Below are 15,025 nucleotides of genomic sequence, written 5' to 3'. Positions count from 1 at the left end.
ATTCCTTCCAAAGAACACCCAGGGCTGATCTCCTTCAGAATGGACTGGTTGGATCTCCTTGCATTCCCAGGGACTGTCAAGAGTCTTCTCCAACACCACAGTTCAAAAGCATCAATTCTTCGGCGCCCAACATGACCATTACATGGATCATAAATGAATATACTCCCAGAACTGTTCAGAAACATTCTGTGTATTTTTCATCAGTTCAGTTCAGTTCAGTCGCTCAGTTGTGTCCGACTCTTTGCATAGTTGTCCAAATTCTGTCCTTTTTGTTTTCCAAATTTTTTTGCTATGTGAGTATTACCTATTAACTTTTTTTTTTTTTTAACCTATTAACTCTTAATGTAAAAAATTTTTAAAGAATCATTCAGCATTTGATGATGTGCCTACGTATTCATTGACAAGGAAAGTAATTCAAGATATATTAAGATTAAAACAATTCCATCTATATTTAAATATCCATATTTAGATAGATGAAGATTTTAAACGGAGTTAACAATGACTTCTCTGGAGACAATTTTTCTTTTTTGCTTCTATGTATTGTCTAATCTGCATATTTAGAGTCTGAGGGTCCGCTCCCTGGAGGCTCCTCTGCCATTACTTATACAACAGTGAGAATCATTCAAAATGCTTTTCTTTCTACTCCATAATATTTGTATTTGTTTACAAAATAAAATTCCTTACTCCTCATACTAACCTTGCTCAGTAGAAGCTCCCTTAAAGGCAGGGAGATGGGAAAAAAAGTACAAATGCTAAGGTTGGCTTTGGTGACAGACATCTTCTTCACCAAAGACTTTAGGAGCAACAGCATGAGGCACAGTTTTAATACTTTCATAGTTTCAAAATGGACTAAGAAATCTTTCCTTTACAACTTTCTCCCGCCACAAAGTTCAAATAAAGAGCGGTAAAAATCCTTCTTCCGTTTTTCTCTTTGGGGGCTGGGCGCGTGTTGACGGACGTTGATTTCTACCAATTGTACGAGGCTTCCTTGCGCGTGGTCCTGCCTGCCCCGTTTACGAAGGGTCAGCCAATGAGAGCGCCGCTGTTTCAGTCAGCGGCGACCAAAGAAAGAAGAAGAGAAGCTATTGGCTACCGGCTGGAACTGCTGCCCAATAGGAGTAGGCCGAGCCAGCACCTCAGGCGGGCAGCTTGAGCGGCGGGCGAGAGGCTGCGGTAGCCCGTCCGGCAAGTTTTTCTAAGGGGGTTGCTGCGCCTCCGGCGACCTTGCGACTCTGACCGTGTGCTCTGGCTTCAGGTGAGGCGGGCGCTTGCCTCTACCCAGGCCTTGGGCGTCTGGGTCCGGGAAGACTTCCCCTGGGTCCCTGGACGTAGGGCCCGAGTTGGGCTGGGGGCGGGCTTGAACTCGGTGGTCTGAGGAGATTTGGGCGCTCCGGGCGGCCCCAACGGTCGGAGCCGAGGCACCTAAATTCCCGTTCTTTCGGGGCTGCTGGGGCGGCCCCCGAGGTGCCGGTGGGGCGGGGAAGGAAGGAACTCCGGATTCCTGGAACGAGCAGAGTTCGCCGCGGGGCGGGGTTCAAGAAGTCGCTGGCCCGGAGTCAGAGGTCCCTGGTCGCTCTCCAGGGAGTGGAGCCTCGGACTCTTCCTGTGCAGATAACTGCTGTCCCTCGGAGTGCCCGCTACTTGCCTCACTTTCAAGTTGAACGAAAGACCTATCGTTCTATCCAGCTTTACCTCACAGCAACACTGTGACGTAAATACTTGTATTATCCCCACATTTTTAAAGACGAATAAGTCGAACACGGAAGCTGGGCAACCGTCCTAAGTAAGGGCCTCAGGTAGGACGTGACCGAACAGGGATTCGAACCCAGGTCGGCCCAACTCCCCGCCCGCGCCTAGTCGTCTTTTTAATTGGGAGTCTTCATCGCACCTAGCGTGGACATTGGTTGAAATCTGAATAAGAAAGCTTGGGAAAACCACGGGATTTCTAGGACCGGGCTGCTCACGTCAAGGGGGGAGGGGGAGGGACCCGCCGACGCGCGCCTGCTCAACCCCAGGCCTGGCGGGTTCTGTGTTGGCCCACATTGATGGGGAAGCTTTGCTCCAGCATGGCGCCGTGTAGAGAACTTTCTTCCAGGATGACGTTGTTCTCTATCTCTTCTGTCTGTCAATATTGGGTGCTGATATGTTCATAGAAGTTGATTGGTTTTGCGTTTTTAGGTGTATGTATGGCGGGTAATTCAGTAAGTATTTAGCATCTACTGTGTACTTCTTGTGTAGGATGCACCGATGAATGAGGCTGGGATTTGGCTCTGGGCCTTTCACATCTCATCAGAACTTTTGTTCTCTAATCAGAACTGGCATATCATGGGAAGAAATTTCACTTTTTAATGTTAACCATACTGAAAAGAGCACAGAATAATTTTTAAAAGATTCGTGCATTCACCACCCCTATCTAACAAATCTTGACTTTGACCTTTTGGTAGAGTTTTTCTTTCTTTCTTTTTCTTAAATAAATAAATTCTATAGTCAAAACCTCATATGTACCCCAGCACCTTCCCTCTCCTGAATTGGGTATTTTTCATGCTTGGGCTTGTTTTATACTACCTTATATTTATAAATCCATATAGTAGTGTGGTTTTGCATATTTTTAAGTGCCCTAAAGATGGAATTAATAACGAAGTTTCATCTGTAGTCTGCTTTTTTCTTTTCAGTATAATTTTTGAGGAAATTTACTGAATTGGGATTTTTAGTTGGAAGAAAGTTTATGATTCCGTCTTGACCAGAGGTTTTGCTTCACATTTTTCTCCATTTTGAGTTCTTGTTCTTGTACTTCAGTTAGTCAGGTATTCTGACTTAACCTTTTAAATATTATTTTTTGCTGTCTTTTGTTTTCTGAGAGTTCTTCAGGTTTATTTTGCAATCCTTCTATTAAAGCTTTTATTTTGATTTTTTTCCCTTGGCATTTTAAGTTTGGATTTATTATATTTACTTACTTTTTACCATTTCTTGCATCACATTTCTTTTTTCCAAGTTTCTTCTCTTTGTCTGCTTTGGTCTCCTCTCATGTTGGAGGCTTTTCTTGAATGTCAGTTGTTCTTTGGCTGTTTGTTTAGCAGAGAGCACTCCCCCTCCCCCCAGAAAACTGATTGGAAGCTGTGTATGAATGACTGAACCTTACCAACCAAGGGACTTTTACCATTAGATGTAAGGACAGAGACCTAGCCATTTTCTTGAGATTTACAAGTGTTAGTATTTATAGATCTTTTCTCTTCAGCTGGTTTTCTCTAGAGAACAGTCCTCTAATCTACTGCCTTGAGGCACAGAGAATATGTAAAAACCAGAATATTGCATTCTGGATTTGTGCAGCTGGGGAGAAGGGTTGGAAGTGTTTCACACTTGTGAAAGTTTGTAGAATTTCACTTAACTCCTTGTTTTCACTGCTGGTCTTAAGTCTGTGTGGTTCAAAATTCCAGTTTTCTGCAGCATAGGGAGAGGTGTTTTTTGTTTCCTTGAGGAACAGATTACTTTCACAGGCTTTCAGCTGATCCTCCTTTCCATCTCCATCTTTCAGTGCTGTCTTCTGTGATATGTTGTTTCTACAGTTCCCTCAATGGAAATTAGCTTGCTTTTCAGTAGCACACAGTCCTACCAGTTTTGGTATGGAAAACTGATTTGTATGTCTCATACACTCTTTGCTTTGTGCTTGTGACTTATTCTTTTTTTAATGCTGTTTCTTTCAAGGGGATCAGGGTCATGTTCATGGATTTTCAGGAATGACTAGGAAAGAAAAACATACTTCATCCGCTGTGTTTATTGGACTTCTCTGCATTTATGCTGACCACTCCAGTCTGGCCTCTACTCACCACTTTCGGCAAACAGCTCTTTTCTAGATTATCTGTCACCTCTGCATTGCTAAATCTAGTGGCCATTCTTCCCCTCAGTAGCACTTGACACATCTGACTGTCCCCTCCTTGCATCATTCTTCCAAGACACCACACTCTCCCAGGTTTTCTCCTACCTCATGGTCTTGGTTTCTGGGTTCTCTTCCTATAACTGTTATCCTTTTAATGTTAATGTCTCTGGTGTTAGTCCTTGGCCTGCTTTTCTTCTATCTCAATTCCTTCTTAGGTAGTTAATCTATCCCAAGATTTTAAGTGGCATGACTATACTGAGGATTCTTAAAGCTGTCTACTCTTCCATCTCCACTGCTACTATAAAGTGGTCACTTTGCCTGCACTTTTCCTCTCCTACAGTCCTTTCCTAACACAGAAGAAACTCCTTACCAAGGCCTTTTAGTGAAAGTGTTGTGTATCATCAACTTCACTCCTCATATTAAATCTCATACTGTCTGCTCTTTCTTACTGTGCTCGTTATGCTGGGCTTCCTAGTTTCTCTGATGCACTAAACCCATACTTAGCAGACACCTTGTATTAATTTTCTTCTGAAACTCTTTCTTGGCTCTTCATATGGCCAACTTTTTTTTAATCCTTCTTGTCTTGGTTTAATTTTCACTTACAAGAGGCCACCTCTCACTGTTGTGTCTTGCCCCCCACTCCCAAAACCAAATGGCACAATATATAATTTTTCACATTGATTTGTTTATTCTCTCATTTGCTAGAAAGTAAATTGTATTACGCTGGGTCTTATCCACTTATCTGTTTGCCTCTGTGGAGTGTCTGACTATATGACAGATGCTTAAATATTTCTTGAAAAATAGACTAATGTAGTGGAGTAGAGACAGGAAACAAATAATGAAAGGAACATAACCAGTGCTTAATAAATATTTATTTAACAGACTAACAAATGGACTTAGAGACAGAAAACAAAAGTAATGAAAAAGTTGAAGTAAATAAAGGTTGCTCAGCCTTTTTGGAGGAAATAGGTAAATTTCTGGTTTGAGTTATTAATTATTTTGTGGAAATGTTCTTTCTGTGTTTATTTTTTGCACTTTAGTGCCATGAAAGATGAATATTGCCTACTAAAATTAAATATAGCATTGTATGCATTTGTTGTAGTAAATGTCCATATACAGGTCATGACAGAACTGCAAGAGGTCTGGGGGATTATTTTCAGTAGTTCAATTCTCTTATTGTATAGATTCTTTCAAAGACTAGTGCTATGATCACATGCGGAGAAGGCAGTGGCACCCCACTCCAGTACTCTTGCCTGGAAAAATCCCATGGATGGAGGAGTCTGGTAGGCGGCAGTCCATGGGGTCGCGAAGAGTCGGACACGACTGAGTGACTTCACTTTCACTTTTCACTTTCATGCATTGGAGAAGGAAATGGCAACCCACTCCAGTGTTCTTGCCTGGAGAATCCCAGGGACGGGGAAGCCTGGTGGGCTGCTGTCTATGGGGTCGCACAGAGTTGGACACAACTGAAGTGACTTAGCAGCAGCAGCATGATCACATGACTTTATGTTTTCGAAGGGCAAACAGGATAACTGGTTAAAAGTCCTTATTATAAGAAAAGAGCTAAAATCATCTTTTTAAGTTTCTCAGTTTTGTCAAGAATGATCTTAAACATTAAATGATAGACATAATTAAATAAAACATGCCACGTAGCTGATACATTTTACTAATACTTTTTACAAATATTGCTTCCTCAGTGATGGCTCATGAAGCAATGGAATATGATCTTCAGGTGCAATTAGATCATGGTGCTGCAGAACAGCCTGCTCCTGCTGAGGTGGTCAGCAGCCAAGGGGGACCACCCTTGCTCCAGCCTCCTCATACTGAGGAGGTCAGCAGCCAGGAGGGACCACCCATGTTGCATCCTGTACTTGCTGAGGTGGTCAGCATCGAAGGAGGACCACCTCTGCTCCAACCCATTCCTGAGGAGCTGATCAACAGCCCAGAGAGAGTGCCGCTGCTTCCGCCTATTCCACAGATACCTATTGATCTAGAGGAAGTGGAGCTCTCAGAAACAGAGACTGTGGGGAACCTCAATCCAGGAGTTTTAGAGGAGTTTAGACCGAGATCTAACCACACTCCCCAAGTGACTTCATTGGATTCAATGAACAGCTTCATCAGTGGGCTGCAGAGACTTCATGGCATGCTGGAATTCCTGCGACCAACTTCAGACCGCAGAGTGGGGCCCGTGAGAGCGAGGAGGAGTAGGAGGAGTTCTGCTTCACGGAGGGCAAGAGCAGGAGGGTCCCAGAGGACAAACAGTGCCAGGTAAATAGATGTGTAAATAGTGGGATTAGTACCCTGATTGGGAATTAATGAACCTTAGGCCCCGATGATAGCCCCAGTGCTGCCAGGAATTGGCATTGTGACTTGGCAAGTCAGGTAACCTTTCTGAACCCTCAGTACCTCATAAATCAGATGAAAATAAAATTACTTGGTTTATTTACTTCGCAAAGTAGTGGAGAGGATAAAGGTATACAGATAGGTTTTGAAAACTTGTTGGTAGTTTGTTGGTAGTGATGTCTGTAGAGGCTGGCTTTTCTTTCGAGCATTTGTCTCTCGTACATCATATATATGTATTTTTTTTTTTTTCTTTTTTTTTTAACTTGCAAGTCCACTCCACTTGCCCGAGATTCATTGTTCATTGGCACTGCACTTAGTGGTACAGTAGATTTTGTAAGATGGGCAGGCTGGATTTAGAGAACCCTTGTGAAAAGTAGAGTGTGAATTAATATAGAACTTATCTGACTAAGTGGGAAACATTCTAGCCCTCCTCACCTGATACTGTGTTGTAGAGTTAAAAATAATTTTCTTCCATAGGATTTGGTTTGAAATTGCCTCTTGAAGGGGTTAGCTGTCAAGTCTTGACAGTTATTGTGAAGAATAACAGTTGTCTATATTTTAATCTGTTTTTTAACTTCTGCTTTATTTGAAATACTTAGTTCCACAGTTGGCTCTCTAAATGTCTTCATAATGTTGAAAGAGACTGAATTCAACCTTTTCATTTTAAATGTGAAAGAAACTTGGACCCTGAGAGAATGATCTATTCAGGGTCTCGGAGTGACAGTACAGAGGAGGTTAGAGCTGATGTTGGAACCTGGATCTGACTGTTGTCTACAAAAGCAAATAAAGGAAGCTTCAATCAGATCCATTTTTCTAACACTATGAAAATAATGTGGGGCTTCCATGGTGGTCCCGTGCCTAAGACTCTGCACTCCCAATGCAGGGGGCGTGGGATCAATCCCTGGTTAGAGAACTTAATCCCACATGTGGCAACTGATAGTTTGCATGCCACAACTAAGACCCGGTACAGCCAAACAAATAAATAATAAAAAATAAATATTGAAAAGAATGAGATGGCACTAAATAGTGGTAGCTGGGCCATCTGTTACCTGTGTTTTACAAATGAGGAAGATGATGGGGTGATTTATGATTTGACTGAGATAACCCTGGAATTGGAATTGTGCCTTCTGATTCTGAATTTCAGCATCCTTTTCAGTGGATCCTGCTAATTAGTGTATCAGGGCTGCTGTTACTGTAGCTATAGTCTAATGCCTGGTCAATGCTGGATGTGATCCATCAAGGGTGAGAAGAGCCTAGTTCTGTGTTGACAGGAGTTGCAAGTGCATGCTACTCTGTTATTTTAAGGTGCCATTTACAATGATTTTCAAAGCAAAGTAGGATTTCATATATTTGTGTCATAGATGAAGGTACCTTGTCGTGCAATTTGGCGACCCTGTTGAAATAATAAGGGGGCTGAGAATTGAGAGTGGTATCCTCAGGAACTGTGAAGAGGACTCTTAAATTGTCCTCAGGCTTGGTTGTTCATACATTGAGTGAGTGGGTGAGGGGATTGTACTTGGTTGAGGACATTAGTGTAATGAGTTCACAGGAGAACGACACTTATAAACCAGACGCCAATTTACAGAGAAAATTAGAAACAGCACAGAGACCAGATTCTCTGGTATTGTCAGCATGGTTCTCTTAGAGGATACTGACACACAGAAGCCAAACTCTATAATCAGAAAATTTCTTGATGTATATAGAATCTGTGCTCAGGGATTGAGCTACAGAATTTAGATGTTAAATGATGTCAGTTTGTCTGTCTCCACAAAGAGAATAAACCTTCAAGGCAAAGCACTGTGCAGAGAACATGGATTCTGGAGCCTGATAAATGAGACATTAAAATTTTTTGCTGTTAAATATTGTGTTGTGAATAAATTCCACACTAAATTCACACAGAAGTCTGAGCTTTCCCAGGACTGATTTGCTTATACCTTCTGAATATCTTGAAGTGAATTTCTCATGATGGTGTTTGGCGGCATTTACTCACCTGACACACTACCCCTGCACCCGGTATTGAGAGCCTGGGCCAAGGTGAGATGCTTTTGCCTCAGGCTCCACCACATTGGGGGAATCTACCTAGTGGGATATTCTTCCCAACTACTTCTCAATCAAGGTCACAAACTCCTTTCCTATTTCTTTGTTTGAGGCTGCTTGATTCTGACTGTTAGCATCATCATTCATTTGTCAACTATTTGTAACACTCCACTATGTGAGAGACTGAACTTTTGCCTTGGAGATACATACATCTGAACAGGACAGATCAGGGTATCTGTTTTCATGGAGCTTATGGAATCTAGGACTACAGAGGGTAGGCAAGGGGCAAGAATTTATTCTACTGTTATTTAATCTAGAGATGATGAGTGCAGGAAAAGAGGAGGATTTTAAGACTATACTCCTAACCACTGTCTCCCAGTTGCTCTTCATAGTCCCCTGCTGACCTTGGAAATGCCTATTTGCTAATAAAAGCAATATTGATGAGTGATTTTTTAAAAAAAGTTAATCACTTAATTTTTGCTGGTTTCTATATAGAATGCTATTGATATGCATGTAATGATGGTGGTTTAGGTGCTAAGTCATGTCCGACTCTTACGACCCCATGGACTGTAGCCTGCCAGGCTCCTTGCCCATGGGATTCTCGAAGCAAGAATACTGGATTGGGTTGCCGTTTCCTTCTCCACGGGATCTTCTGACCCAGGAATTGAACCTGGGTCTCCTGCATTGCAGTAGGCAGATTCTTTATCTACTGAGCTATAAGGGAAGCCCTATGCTTGTAATAGGTTAACTTTATTATGTATTTCATTTAGTTCAAATGTTCTTAGGCAGTGCTGCGCTTATGTGCTTATCCTCATGAGTAGCTATAGCTGCTGTTCACGCACAGTTCTTAAAAATAAATTTGTAAACTTGCTTAGCATTTTCTTAAAAAGGCAAACCTGAGTGCCATTAGTGCAAATGGCAGAATAAGGACCTCAGAAAAATCCTCTGTATCGAATCAATGAAACAACTGCCAACATTTATCAAAATCAACTATTTTAGTATTCTGGAAATTATCCAGTGCTTATAGCAGTTCAGTGAGTGAGTCTCAAAGAAAGCCAATTGAGTCTCAGTAAGAACTGTGAGCTTTGTGGCATTCCCTATTCCCATTCTCTTCAGCTCCATAGTAGTCTTGAAAACTGCCTGTAATCACAGTGAAGGGCCAGTAGCCTAGAAGCAACTAGAGAGAGTAGAATGGAATTGGAGGTACTTTGAAACCTCAATCCCAAAGAATTCTTGTTTCACCTGTTTAGTGATTTCCTGGAAAATGCCACTTGAAAGGTTATTCCTGGCTTATGCTTAAAGCCTATTCCCCAGGATCTGCTTGAGGCAGTGGATGGTCACTGGGGCAAACATTAGACTAATCAAAAAGCCTGAAAGGAAAAGCTGGGGAATGTGGTCTTCATATGCGGTTTTAAAAAGTTCTGACATATTCATGGGAATCTAAAAGGCCACATACATGTCGAGGGCTGTGTGCAGCTGTACCCATGCTCAGGAGAGGCCTAAGAAGGCACTGAGGCAGTTAGCTCTCATCTCTGGCTGACCTTGAGGCTCTGCATAAGTAAGAAATGAAGTATAAGGTAGAGTTGTCACCTGCCTGGCTGATGATTGATGATGTGCCCCAACACACACGTCAGATACCTCAGTGAAGACTGGGAGGCTTACTGATTCCAGGTGTTTAAGGAAATCTCTGTCTAGTCATGAGCTGAGCACAAAGCTAACCAGCACGCATAGCAAAGAATGCAAACTTTATAGAATTACTTCAGAAAGTCACTAAACAAACAGTAGCAACTATAATAAATAACAGCAACAAACCCTGGGAATGGTGAATTCTCATTTCCAGAGTTATCACATTATGTTTTATGAGATGTCCAATTTTCAAGAAAATATAAGATGTGTAAAGAAAATATAATCATTACACAGGAAATAAAATTGTTTATGAAGAAACCAAAATGTTGAACTTACTAGATTATTTAAATATATTCAAAAAACTAAAGCAAAGGATAAAACACCGTGTCACCAGGTAGACAATTTTAATAAAGAGACTGAAGTTATAAAAATGTACAAAGTAGAAATACTGAAGTTGATACATGTACTAAATGGAAAAAAAAATCACTGGAGAGCTCAACAGAAAGTTTGAGTGGGCAAAAGAGAGAACGTCTAACTTTTTGGTTGTTTTTTTTTTAGCATTTTTAACTTGAAAAGAAAAATGGCTTAAAATGAGAATTGAAACAATAATGACTGTAGCCAGACTTAATACCCCCAAAGACCTTGGTCTGAGTAGCTGCAGCAGCAGAATTCATGAGGCTGTATTTGATCAATAGGGCCGTTTTTTGTCTTGCTCACTCTCTTTTCAGCCCCCTAATATCAGCAGACAAATTGCCAAGTTAGTTTTCTTTCTTTCTTTTAATGTATTAATGAGTCATGTCTTTAAAAGATATTGACAAAAGAAGTACCAGTAAAGTAAGATTAGCTTTTAGCAGAAGGGTCCAGCTTCAGTGTGAGCTAATGGAATAATTGAATGGAAAGAGCATATGTAGTCCAGTCAGCATCTGCCTGAATCTCTGTTCCTACTTCAGCATTTAATGGCCTGGTGATGCATTAAAATGACTAGGATTTACCTCCAAATTACTGTGGATTATTCTTGTGATGATAGTATGTTGTACTAGAATTCTGTTGTCTTTCTCCATGCGTAGGTTGAGAGCACCGTTGGATGCTTTCTTTCAAGCGAGCAGGACCCAGCCTCATTCATCAACCACCTCTTATGATTCAGAGACTAGGAATCTTGTCTCTGATGACTTGCAGGTATCAGGTAGTTCTGATTCTGACAGTGACAGCTCCACAGAGTTTGAGGAGGGAGTTGCCCAGGCAGAGGAGCCTGAAGCTGTTGTTTTAGAAGGTGAGTATTCTTTATCCAGATTTCATTCACAAGGTCAACATCCGACAAGCTTAGGCTCCAGAAGGCTAGAAACTCTAGACTTGTGTTTTGATACTTTTCCTCTTCACTCCGGAGGTCATAGATTACTGCTTTATAGTACAGAGCTTACACTCAGTCAGTTCAATCGTTCAGTCTTGTCCGACTCCTTGCGACCCCATGGACTGCAGCATGCCAGGCCTCCCTGTCCGTCACCAACTCCTGGAGTTTACTCAGACTCATGTCTGTTGAGTTGGTGATGCCATGAGCTTACACTGGCCATAACTATACTGAAAGGATTTTATCTGGCTTGCAATTTTATGTGATTTGTGACCCACTGAATTGGTCACTTTTTTCCAAGTCTGTGATAGGAGATATACAGGATGAGCCTAGGGCATTTTATTATGGTAGAAAGCAAAGCTGTATGTCTTAACAGTTATGTCAGTAGGCATAGGTGTAACCTTGAAAGAGAACCTAGTGGCTTAGGGAACTTTGAGCATTTTGGGGCAGTTTGAGCATTAAAAAAAGTAATGAATGTATTCATAGGGTCTTAGATTGAAATAGCATCAGTGAATTCTTTTTTTTTTTTTTGGCTCCTTAATATGTGAGATCTTAGTTCCCCAACCAGAGACTGAATCTGCTCTCCCTGCCATTTCTAATTGGTAGTGTTGCTGTAAAAGGGAAAGCTGTGGTGAGTTAGGCTCTCCTGCTAACCTCATACCTGACTTCTATCGTCTTTTGTATGTTACCTGTCCCATCATTTCTGGAAACAACTTGACAGAGGAACTAGAAGACACCTCAACAGACCAAGAAGTTATATGTGCTGGTGGAGAAGACACTGTCCCCAAACAGGTAATATGAACATCCTTTTAAATTTGCATTTACATTTAAAAAGGAGACTGCAGGCTAAAATTTAAAACTCACAGACTTTGTCGGCAGGGGGCCCAGGTGTTACTCATCATTTGTGTGACTCCTTACCCTTAGGTTTAAAAACAGAGGGTAGGGGAAGGTTTGAAAACTTGTCCTGCCCACCTAACAAGGTTATGTATCAATTAAAATAGCAGACATGAATGCAGTTTATGAACTGTCTGGCAGAATGCTTGCTATGAGATAAACCGTTTTTATTTTTAAAAATAATATCACTGTCCTTAATATGAGACATATTTATATAAACTGTGGACCCTGCCAGTTCTGAAACATCGTTGATTCACTTTTTGCATGTTTCTGTTTTTATTTATTCTCTTTAGAAAAATTATGCTCATGTAAATTTACTTATATGTATAATTTTTTTCTTTATTGAAATATAGATGACATACAATGTTAGTTCCAGGTGTACTGCAAAGTGACTTGGCATTTGCATACATTATAAAGTGATCACCACAATAAATTTAGTAACCATTTGTCCCCATACAAAATTATTACAGTATTATTGACCACATTCCTCATGCTATATGTTACATCCCCATGGTTTATTATTTTATAACTGGAAGTTCAGTCAGTCAGTTGTGTCCAACTCTTTGAGACCCAACGGATGCCAGCACGCCAGGCTTCCCTGTCCATCACCAACTCCCCACTGCTTGCTCAGACTTATGTCCATCAAGTTGTTCATGCCATCCAACCATCTCATCCTCTGTCGTGCCCTTCTCCTGCCTTCAATCTTTCCCAGCATCACGGGCTTTTCCAATGATCAGTTCTTTGCATCAGGTGACCAAAGTATTGGAGTTTCAGCTTCAACATCAATCCTTCCAATGAATATTCAGGACTGATTTCCTTTAGGATGGACTGGTTGAATCCCCTTTCAGTCCAAGGGACTCTCAAGAGTCTTCTCCAACACCATAGTTCAAAAGCATCAATTCTTCAGTGCTCAGCTTTGTGATCCAACTGTCACATCCATCCTTGACTTCTGGAAAAACTATAGCTTTGACTAGATGAACCTTTGTCAGCAAAATAATTATCTCTACTTTTTAATATGCTCTCTAAGTTGGTCATAGCTTTTCTTCCACAGAGCAAGCGTCTTTTAATTTCATGGCTGCTGTCACTATCTGCAGTGATTTTGGAGCCCAAGCTAATAAAGTCTGTCAGTTTCCATTGTTCCCCCATCTGTTGGCCATGAAGTGATAGGACCAGGTGCTATGATGTTAGTTTTCTGAATGTTGAGCTTTAAGCCTGCTTTTTTACTCTCCTCTTTCACTTTGATCAAGAGGCTCTTTAGTTCTTCACTTTCTTCCATAAGGGCGGTCATCTGCATATCTGAAGTTATTGATAATTCTCCCTGCAATCTTCTTTATCCAGCTTGTGATTCATCTAGCCTGGCATTTCTCATGATGTACTCTGCATATAAGTTAAATAAGCAAGGTGACAATGTACAGCCTTGACGTACTCCTTTTCCTATTTGGAACCAGTCTGTTGTTCCATGTCCAGTTTTAACTATTGCTTCCTGACCTGCATACAGGTTTCTCAGGAGGTAGGTCAGGTGGTCTGATATTCCCATCTCTTGAAGAATTTTCCACAGTTTCTTATGATCCACCCAGTCAAAGGCTTTGGCATAGTCAATAAAGCTGAAGTATATGTTTTTTGGGAACTCTCTTGCTTTTTCGATGATCCAGCAGATGTTGGCAATTTGATCTCTGGTTCCTCTGCCTTTTCTAAATCCAGCTTGAACATCTGAAAGTTCTCGGTTCACATACTGTTGAAGTCTGGCTTGGAGAATTTTGAGCATTACTTTGCTAGCATGTGAGATGAGTGCAAGTTAGTACCTCTTAATCCCCTTCAACCTGTTTTGTCATACCCCGCCCCCCACTCCCTTCCCTTTGGCACTCACCCATTTGTTCTCTATGTCTGTTAGTCTGCAGGTTTTTTGTTGTTTTATGTTTTAGATTCCATTTAAGTGAGATCATATGGTATTTGCCCATAATCCATACTGTTTCCTTAGTGGCTGCACCAGCTTATGTTCCTACCAACAGTTCACAAGTGTTTCCTTTTCTCCGTATCCTTGCCAGTGCTTGCTATCTGTTGTTGTTTTGACGATAGCCATTCTGACAGGTATAAGGTGGTATCTCTTTGTGGTTTTAATTTGCATGTCCTTGATAATTACATTCATGTATTACCTAAATCAAATCCTTTATACAGTGGAAGTGAGAAATAGATTTAAGGGACTAGATCCTATAGACAGAGTGCCTGATGAACTATGGATGGAGGTTCGTGACATTGTACAGGAGACGGGAATCAAGACCATCCCCAAGAAAAATAAATGCAGAAAAGCAAAATGTCTGTCTGAGGAGGCCTTACAAATAGCTGTGAAAAGAAGGGAAACAAAAAGGAAAGATATACCCATTTGAATGCAGAGTTCCGAAGAATAGCAAGGGGAGATAAGAAAGCCTTCCTCAGCGCTCAATGCAAAGAAATAGAGGAAAACAATAGAATGGGAAAGACTAGAGATCTCTTCAAGAAAGTTAGAGATACCATGGGAACATTTCATGCAAAAATGGGGCTCAATAACCTACAGAAATGGTATGGACCTAACAGAAGCAGAAGATATTAAGAAGACGTGGCAAGAATACACAGAAGAACTGAACAAAAAAATCTTCATGACCAAGATAACCATGATGGTGTGATCACTCACCTAGAGCCAGACATCCTGGAATGTGAAGTCAACTGGGGCTTAGGAAGCATCACTACGAACAAAGCTAGTGGAGGTGATGGCATTCCAGTTGAGCTATTTCAAATCCTGAAAGATGATGCTGTGAAAGTGCTGCACTCAATAGGCCAGCAAATTTGGAAAACTCAGAAGTGGCCACAGGACTGGAAAAGGTCAGTTTTCATTCCAATCCCAAAGAAAGGCAATGCCAAAGAATGCTCAA

The 15,025-nt window shown here is 41.3% G+C and overlaps 1 protein-coding gene across 2 annotated transcripts in view; it reads left to right on the top strand.

Moving 5' to 3' along the window:
* Positions 1–1,128: 1,128 nt before the first annotated feature.
* Positions 1,129–15,025, top strand: part of RFWD3 (ring finger and WD repeat domain 3) — a 34,870-nt gene continuing 20,973 nt past the window's right edge. For both annotated transcript variants that reach the window (XM_010850734.1, XM_010850732.1), the window contains exons 1-4: positions 1,129–1,255; positions 5,572–6,142; positions 10,948–11,150; positions 11,947–12,017. In XM_010850734.1, the coding sequence (XP_010849036.1) occupies positions 5,574–6,142; positions 10,948–11,150; positions 11,947–12,017 (843 nt within the window). In that variant the 5' untranslated portion in view covers positions 1,129–1,255; positions 5,572–5,573. The remainder of the gene's footprint in view (positions 1,256–5,571; positions 6,143–10,947; positions 11,151–11,946; positions 12,018–15,025) is intronic.

This window comes from Bison bison, unplaced genomic scaffold, assembly GCF_000754665.1.
Source record: "Bison bison bison isolate TAMUID 2011002044 unplaced genomic scaffold, Bison_UMD1.0 scf7180017864295, whole genome shotgun sequence".
Lineage (NCBI taxonomy): Eukaryota > Metazoa > Chordata > Mammalia > Artiodactyla > Bovidae > Bison > Bison bison.
This window is presented reverse-complemented; position numbering and strand designations above follow the sequence as displayed.